Source organism: Ranitomeya variabilis, chromosome 1 (assembly GCF_051348905.1).
Source record: "Ranitomeya variabilis isolate aRanVar5 chromosome 1, aRanVar5.hap1, whole genome shotgun sequence".
Classification (NCBI taxonomy): domain Eukaryota; kingdom Metazoa; phylum Chordata; class Amphibia; order Anura; family Dendrobatidae; genus Ranitomeya; species Ranitomeya variabilis.
Window position 1 is genome coordinate 1,152,318,215 of NC_135232.1, and position 9,471 is coordinate 1,152,327,685.

General features: G+C 44.7%; 1 protein-coding gene across 1 annotated transcript in view; it reads left to right on the forward strand.

The window, feature by feature from the left end:
* Positions 1-6,211, forward strand: part of LOC143801035 (vomeronasal type-2 receptor 26-like) — a 172,350-nt gene extending 166,139 nt beyond the window's left edge. The window contains exon 5 of the mRNA XM_077281225.1: positions 5,222-6,211. Within this exon, the coding sequence (XP_077137340.1) occupies positions 5,222-6,129 (908 nt within the window). The 3' untranslated portion in view covers positions 6,130-6,211. The remainder of the gene's footprint in view (positions 1-5,221) is intronic.
* The last annotated feature ends 3,260 nt before the right edge of the window (positions 6,212-9,471 follow it).

Below are 9,471 nucleotides of genomic sequence, written 5' to 3' on the forward strand. Positions count from 1 at the left end.
TCATACTATAGACCTGGTCTGTTTCTTTTTTTCTTGCTATATTGGTTTACTACAGGTCTTGTTGTGATCCCACGATTCGTGGTGCCCCCTTCTAAAATTACTTAAGTTGTTGTCAGACTTGTTTGCCCGGATTAAAGGTGCCAAGTGGTTCACCAAGATAGACCTTCGCGGTGCGTACAACCTTGTGCGCATTAAGCAAGGAGATGAATGGAAAACCGCATTCAATACACCCGAAGGTCATTTTGAGTACTTGGTGATGCCATTTGGGCTCTCTAATGCACCTTCAGTTTTTCAGTCCTTTATGCATGACATTTTCCGGAAGTATCTGGATAAATTTTTGATCGTTTATCTGGATGATATTCTGTTTTTTTCTGATGATTGGGACTCGCATGTGGAGCAGGTCAGGATGGTTTTCAAGATTTTGCGTGAAAATTCTTTGTTTGTTAAAGGCTCAAAGTGTCTCTTTGGTGTACAGAAGGTTCCCTTTTTAGGGTTCATTTTTTCCCCTTCTGCTGTGGAGATGGACCCAGTCAAGGTTCGAGCTATTCATGATTGGACTCAACCCTCGTCAGTTAAGAGTCTTCAGAAGTTCTTGGGTTTTGCTAACTTCTACCGTCGTTTTATCGCTAATTTTTCTAGCGTTGTTAAACCGTTGACGGATATGACCAAGAAAGGCTCTGATGTGGCTAACTGGGCTCCTGCTGCCGTGGAGGCTTTTAGGAGTTGAAGCGCCGGTTTACTTCAGCGCCTGTTTTGTGCCAGCCTGATGTCTCACTTCCCTTTCAGGTTGAAGTGGATGCTTCGGAGATTGGGGCAGGGGCCGTTTTGTCGCAGAGAAGCCCTGGTTGTGCTACTATGAGACCTTGTGCCTTTTTCTCTAGGAAGTTTTCGCCGGCTGAGCGAAATTATGATGTGGGCAATCGGGAGTTGTTGGCCATGAAGTGGGCATTTGAGGAGTGGCGTCATTGGCTCGAGGGTGCTAAGCATCGTGTGGTGGTCTTGACTGATCACAAAAATCTGATGTACCTCGAGTCTGCTAAACGCCTGAATCCTAGACAGGCCCGCTGGTCATTGTTTTTCTCCTGTTTTGACTTTGTGGTTTCATATTTACCAGGTTCTAAGAATGTGAAGGCCGATGCTCTGTCTAGGAGCTTTGTGCCTGATGCTCCTGGAGTCGCTGAACCTGTGGGTATTCTTAAGGAAGGAGTTATCCTGTCAGCTATTTCTCCAGATCTGCGACGTGTGTTGCAGAGATTTCAGGCTGGTATGCCTGACTCTTGTCCACCTGACAGATTGTTTGTGCCTGCTAAATGGACCAGCAGAGTCATTTCCGAGGTTCATTCCTCTGTGTTGGCAGGGCACCCGGGAATTTTTGGCACTAGAGGTCTGGTGGCCAGGTCCTTTTGGTGGCCTTCCTTGTCAAGAGATGTGCGGTCATTTGTGCAGTCCTGTGGTACTTGTGCTCGAGCTAAGCCTTGCTGTTCTCGTGCCAGCGGGTTGCTCTTGCCCTTGCCTGTCCCGAAGAGACCTTGGACACACATCTCTATGGATTTCATTTCGGATCTTCCGGTGTCTCAGGGCATGTCTGTCATCTGGGTGATATGTGATCGTTTCTCCAAGATGGTCCATCTGGTTCCTTTGCCCAAACTGCCTTCCTCTTCTGATCTGGTTCCTGTGTTCTTCCAGAACGTGGTTCGTTTGCACGGCATTCCTGAGAATATTGTGTCGGACAGAGGATCCCAGTTTGTTTCCAGGTTCTGGCGATCCTTTTGTGGTAGGATGGGCATAGATTTGTCGTTTTCGTCCGCTTTTCATCCACAGACTAACGGTCAAACGGAACGAACTAATCAGACTCTGGAGGCATATTTGAGGTGTTTTGTCTCTTCTGATCAGGATGATTGGGTGACCTTCTTGCCGTTGGCTGAATTTGCCCTTAATAATCGGGCTAGTTCTGCCACCTTGGTTTCACCATTTTTCTGCAACTCTGGTTTCCACCCTCGTTTTTCCTCGGGACATGTGGAGCCTTCTGACTGTCCTGGGGTGGATTCTGTGGTGGATAGGTTGCAGCGGATCTGGAATCATGTGGTTGACAACTTGAAGTTGTCACAGGAGAAGGCTCAGCGTTTTGCCAACCGCCGCCGCGGTGTGGGTCCCCGACTTCGCGTTGGGGATTTGGTATGGCTGTCTTCTCGATTTGTTCCTATGAAGGTCTCCTCTCCCAAATTTAAGCCTCGATTTATTGGTCCTTACAAGATATTGGAGATCCTTAATCCTGTATCTTTTCGCCTGGATCTTCCGGTGTCGTTTGCCATTCACAACGTATTTCATACGTCCTTGTTGCGGCGGTACGTTGTGCCTGTGGTTCCTTCTGCTGAGCCTCCTGCTCCGGTGTTGGTTGAGGGCGAGTTGGAGTACGTGGTGGAGAAGATCTTGGACTCTCGTCTCTCCAGGCGGAGGCTTCAGTACCTGGTCAAGTGGAAGGGCTATGGTCAGGAGGATAATTCCTGGGTGGTCGCCTCTGATGTTCATGCGGCCGATTTAGTTCGTGCCTTTCACGCCGCTCATCCTGATCGCCCTGGTGGTCTTGGTGAGGGTTCGGTGACCCCTCACTAAGGGGGGGGTACTGTTGTGAATTTACTTTTTGGCTCCCTCTAGTGGCTACTAGGGATTTGACTCTGGGTATGTCTGTCATTCCTTTTATGCTCACCTGGGTCGTTAGGTCAGGGGTGTTGCTATATAAGCTGCCTGGACCTTCAGTTCTATGCCTGGCAACGTTGATATCAGAGCTAATCTGTAGTGCTCTTGTCCACTGATCCTGGTTCCTGCTTCATTAAGCTAAGTCTTTTTTTTGCTTTTTGCAATTTGTTTTTGTTTGCTATTTTTGTCCAGCTTGTATATAATCTGTATCCTGACCTTGCTGGAAGCTCTAGGGCGGCTGGTGTTCTCCCCCCGGGCCGTTAGACGGTTCGGGGGTTCTTGAATCTCCAGCGTGGATTTTTTGATAGGGTTTTTGTTGACCATATAAGTTATCTTACTATATTCTGCTATTAGTAAGTGGGCCTCTCTGTGCTAAACCTAGTTCATCTCTGTGTTTGTCATTTCCTCTTACCTCACCGTTATTATTTGTGGGGGGCTCGTATCCTACTTTTGGGGTCCTTTCTCTGGAGGCAAGAGAGGTCTTTGTTTTCCTCTTCTAGGGGTAGTTAGCTCTCCAGCTGGCGCGAGACATCTAGCGACCAACGTAGGCATGTTCCCGGCTACTTCTAGGGTTGGCGTTAGGAGTAAAAAAACAACTGTCCAGCTAATTCAAGTAGGGGAGTATAACGCAAATCAACTATCAAAAAAACACACCTACCCCTTAAAACGTTAATCTTTATTAATATTCTATTAAATACAAAAAAATCCCTATAAAAACATCCCAATTAGGGGACCACAGATATCTAGGGTTAGGGACTCCACTCGTCTATCCCCAATATAAGTACCAGAAAAATAACTCAATAGAAAAAATCAGCAAAAATGTGAAACAATATCCCAAAAAAATGAAAAAACATGAAAAAAACATAAAAAATCAAAAATTATTATATATTATGCCTATATTGGCCCTAATGTGCCCTTAGGTCTAATGCCCTTCCTAACAGCGGAGGTTGGCACCCTAAATATTCGATATGGCGCCCCCGCTCACCGGCGGCTGTCCCTTCTATCCCTAAACGGCCCCTAACAATTTAAAAGACCACAGACAAATACAACATATAATATGGATCAGTCCAAATCCATACAAACACACACTATTAGTGATGCACCTGATGCCCTACACCCTCTGAGGTCAATCTATGATGAACTTAGCCATAGACCCAAAATTTGTTATATAAAGGATGTATAGTCTATATAGACATAGAGCTATACCTAGATTATTGCCAATGGCTTATATCCACTCTAACTTTAGTAATGTGGTGGATAAATAATAGTCCATATAGAAAAACTGCCCATGATTTATTATATAAGTGCTCAATATAACTATATCCTACCAGCACCCCTGAATACATTCAAGGTGCAGACTTAAATTCTTCAGACCCTCATACATTGTTTAGAAAGATTGTTTTAGAGGAAAAAATTATCCATCAAAGATCATATCGGGAATAGTCTCCCACCAAAAAAATATATATATAGTTATTAGTTATTTTAGGCAGTTCACCCCACATGTCCAGATTTATGTCTGCTGTGGGTTATACATATGGTATATGCATCACTATTATTTGCCAGAAAAAAGTGCTCAATATGCCAACAATTGTATCATCAGACAAAGCCAGTGCTATTTTTCAACTTAGCTCCTTATTCATCAGACGTTCCCTCATGGCCGCCACTTCAATCCATCGGCTCATGTACACGCTGTCCCGACGCGTTTCTCCCCCATTTAATTCATCCAGGGGGTTCATCAGGGGACTTTAGATAATTACACCATAATAGGTTAAAGAGCCACACGCAGGAATCAAGGTATTGAGTTCCGTAGTCTGACCTTGCTGGAAGCTCTAGGGCGGCTGGTGTTCTCCCCCCGGGCCGTTAGACGGTTCGGGGGTTCTTGAATCTCCAGCGTGGATTTTTTGATAGGGTTTTTGTTGACCATATAAGTTATCTTACTATATTCTGCTATTAGTAAGTGGGCCTCTCTGTGCTAAACCTAGTTCATCTCTGTGTTTGTCATTTCCTCTTACCTCACCGTTATTATTTGTGGGGGGCTCGTATCCTACTTTTGGGGTCCTTTCTCTGGAGGCAAGAGAGGTCTTTGTTTTCCTCTTCTAGGGGTAGTTAGCTCTCCAGCTGGCGCGAGACATCTAGCGACCAACGTAGGCATGTTCCCGGCTACTTCTAGGGTTGGCGTTAGGAGTAGATATATGGTCAACCCAGTTACCACTGCCCTATGAGCTGGATTTTTGTACTTCGCAGACTTGCTGATATCTCTGAGACCCTCGCCATTGGGGTCATAACACACCATACTCTTTAAGTAATTTTTGGAGTGCTGCTTCCCATTTTTTGTCTTTATATATTTGACCAGTATACAGGTTGTTTGCCAGGAGATCTGGGCAGCCACCTGTTTGGAAATTGTGCTGTTCCATTTTTTCTAAAATAAATAGATTATAGATAGATAAATAGATAGATATATAATAGATAAATAATAGTTATTTTTCCCACAATAAAAGTAATACGTTATAAAATTTTCCTACAGACAGCGAGATCTGCATGAAATGCCAAATTGACGAATGGCCAAATGAGAAGAGAGACCAGTGTCTGCCTAAAGTGATGGAGTTCATCTCTTACCAGAATGGCACAATGGCTTCGGTATTCTCCTGTATCGCGGTCTTCGGATGTCTTGTGACCGGCTTCACATTTGGGATATTTATTTCCTACCGGGACACTCCTATTGTTAGAGCCAATAACCGGAACCTGAGTTACCTCCTCCTGGTCTCCATCTTTCTCAGCTTTCTATCTGTGTTTTTGTTCCTCGGTCGTCCTAATGATGTAACTTGTAGATTACGTGAAACCAGTTTTGGATTTTTCTTCTCAGTAGCCGTCTCTTCACTTCTCGCCAAGACTGTCATGGTTTGTGTTGCTTTTAAGTCCACCAAGCCTGGAAGCGCCTGGAGAAAATGGCTGAACGTGAAACTGCCCTATACCATAGTGTTGTTGTGTTCTTCCCTTCAGGTTGTAATCTGTGTTTTGTGGTTGTCTATTTTTCCCCCATTCCAAGATCTGGACACTGAGACTTATCCTGGGATTCTCATCATTCAGTGTAATGAAGGCTCAGATATCTGGTTCTACTCCATGTTGGGTTATCTGGGGCTCCTGGCTGCTGTAAACTTTGTCCTGGCTTTCTTGGTGAGGACATTACCGGACAGTTTCAACGAGGCTAAGTACATCACCTTCAGCATGCTGGTGTTCCTCAGTGTCTGGATTTCCATGATCCCGGCTTATCTGAGCACCAGAGGTAAGAACATGGTGGCTGTGGAGATATTTGCAGTGATGGCTTCCAGTGCTGGACTTTTAGGTTGTGTGTTTTTCCCTAAATGTTTTATTATTTTGTTTAAATCTGGAATGAATAAAAAAACGGAGCTGCTCGGAAAAAGAAAGGAATGACAGCAAATATTAGGAACCACTGATAATAATGACTAATTCTGTACATTAGACCCATAGAAACCATTTTAAAGTAAGATGCAAGATTCTCCATCAACCTGTGTATGAAATAAACATATAAAAATGTATTATCCCGTTATCTCCAGTAATTGATGTATTTATCAGGACATCTCATATTTGTATTAGAGTTTGGGAAATGTAGAAATTTCTCTGTGGTTTTGGTAAATGATCTGCTTAATCCTTAAAGAGAATCTTTTAGCAGTTTCTCCATGTTAAACTGGACTCATCATGGAATAGCGGCTGCAGAGCTGAACACAACACAGCTTTTATCCTATAATTTCTCATCTCCATTGTGGAGATATGAGATTAGAAATATAGGTTATAATTTATGAAGAGCACAAATGGGCATCACCAGAGAATATTATCTGGGAGCGTGCAGGAAAAGAAGGAACATGTCTCTAGAATGTCAAAAGAACATGCTTTCTCCTCCGAGATGTAATGACAGATAGTCCTGCTGTCAACCCTGATCTCTGCCTAAAATCTACTGCAGAGTGTGATTACAAACCTGTTTAGCTTTTATTTCTCAGCAGTGAGTGTGGGAGAAGGAATTACAGCTGTACTGACAGTCCATTGAGGGGAGAGCTGCAACTGCAGAGGTGTTTGTAATCACAACCAGCACAACTCTACTCCTGTTTCCCCCTCACTGACTGCTGTGAAATGAAAGTTATAGAGGTGTTTGTAATGAAATTCAGATCTTTTTTATACTCCACAGTATCTGCAGAGATCAGGGCTGAGAGCAGGGCTCCCTATCATTACATCCCACAGGAGAAGGCATGTTCTTCTGACCTTCTGGAGACATGTTCTTTTTACTCCTGCATATCATTCCTGCTTATGATTGCTCAACTTCATGCAGGGGAAAAAGTACAAACCCCCCAGAGGGGAATCTCTGCTCATGCTCCGTTGGGCTTATAATAAATTACAGCCTAAACTTCACTACCTACTGTCTACGTAATGGAGAGGAGAAATTAATAAATAAAAACTACATTATGTTCATCTTTGCAAACACTATTCTATCATTTGGCCAGCTTAACATTCAGAAACTGGGGAAAAGTCCTCGTTATCAATTTTATTAGTAAGATTTTAATGCTTATGAGAAATAAAAGAATACATATATTGTACTGAATACTCAGGGGGCGATGCCACAGTAAGTGATTGTTCTTTCGTCATCACCTTGCCCATCTCTGGGCTGCACTTTTGCCTTATTGTTATAGCACTTGCTTTCGGTGGTTCATATAGCGGTAAGTGTATCGACAGAACACATTTTTGAGGAACTGTTCTAAGTAGTGATGAGCGAGTATACTCGTTGCTCGAGTTTTCCCGAGCACGCTCAGGTGACCTCCGAGTATTTGTTAGTCAGGGCTGCCACTAGGAATTTCGGGGCCCCATACTGGCAAAATTTTTGGGGCCCCCTTGAGACTCTGCCCAGGCTCCACCCCAGCTCCGCCTCCGCCCCTCGAACTGTCCACAGCCCCACCGCTCTCTCTTGGAAAAACTCCACTTCTCACCTATCACACATTAACAGTTCCCATCACCATATCACACATATAACAGCAGCTTTTGTTTTGGCCAAAAGATTTTTCTAATCTGCCACCTCGACATGGCAGACTCTTTTGGCCAGGCCCTACGCTACTGTAACCTATTAAAAAGTTGTTAAAACATGCAATACAATTTAGGTATATTTTTATTTAGTTTTCAATTTTTAAAATGACCAATAATATCACATACAAGGGACAAATACCACCACACCATAACCAGACACCATATTACCACCACAGTGACCGAATAATACCACATACATGGAACAAATATCACTGCATCATGTCCAAATCACATATTACCACCACATGGTGGTCAATAATACCACATACAGGGAACAAATGCCACCACACCATGACCAGACCACATATTACCACCACAGTGACCGAATAATAGCACATACAAGGGACAAATACCATCGCACCATGACCAGACCACATATTACCACCACATAGTGACTGAATACTGCAATACTGATCATTAATAAAAAAAAACCCACAATACTAATATCACCAGATGTGCCATTATACACAGGAGATCTGTACTTAGTATGCAGTGTCCGTGTACAGGTAACACACTGACTCACCAGTGACGTCTCTAGATGAAGTCCTTCAGCCTCACTTTCCATCTTCATCCAGCACGTATTCCAGCCAGGACTTGTCTCTGCAGGAAATAATACAGTTATCTAGAGCTCCTCTTGCAGAACACATTGCTTAAGTTTTTCCACAACTTCTACACTACAGCAGATGAAGAAAAAAGGTGACATAGTGTCACTCTATACAGTAACAGGACCACCCCCCCATTTAAAACAGTATCCTCAAAAAATAAAATAAATACATCACTGCAGTAATAATATCCCGTAATTAGCCCCTATGGTAATAATATCCCCCATCCTGGCCCGTGTATCTCATTCCTGGCTCCAGCCATATGTTCTCACATTCTGCCCCCATATGATCTCCCCATCTGTCCCATGATCCTGCCCTATCTGTCCCATGATCCTGACTCATCTGTCCCATGATCCTGCCGCCCCATCTGTCTCCATCGTATCCATCCTGCCCCATCTGTCTCCATCCTGCCCCATCTGTCTCCATCCTGCCCCATATCCCTGCCCCATCTGTCTCCTTCCTGCCCCATATTCCGGCCCCATCTGTCTCCATCCTGCCCCATCTGTCTCCATCCTGCCCCATCTGTCTCCATCCTGCCCTATATTCCAGCCCCATATCTCCGTCCTGCCCTATATTCCTGCCCCATTTGTCTCCAACCAGCCCCGTGTCACACATTCTACCCCCTGTGTCACACATTCTGCCCTGTGTTTGCATTCCTGCCCCATGTCTCACATTCCTGCCCCCTGTGTTTTCATTCCTGCCCCGTGTATCACATTCCTGCCCCGTGTCTCACATTCCTGCCCCGTGTCTCACATTCCTGCCCCGTGTCTCACATTCCTGCTCCCTGTGTTTTCATTCCTGCCCCATCTCACATTCCTGCCCCCGCGTCTCCATCAAGCCCCTGTGTCTCTCATCCTGCCCTTTTGTCCTTATCATGCCCTGGGCTTGCTGCATTCAGTAAAAAAAAAAAAAACCTTTCACCTTACCTGGCCGGGCTCCAGCGCCGACGTCCATCGCAGGCATTTCAGCGCGGAGTCACCGGCGAATGACATTCGTGCGCGCTGACGTCGCTGCCAGCCTCCGATTGGCTGGAGGCTTTAACTGTTGCCTTGCGGGCCCGGACGGGCCTGCAAGCAACACAGGA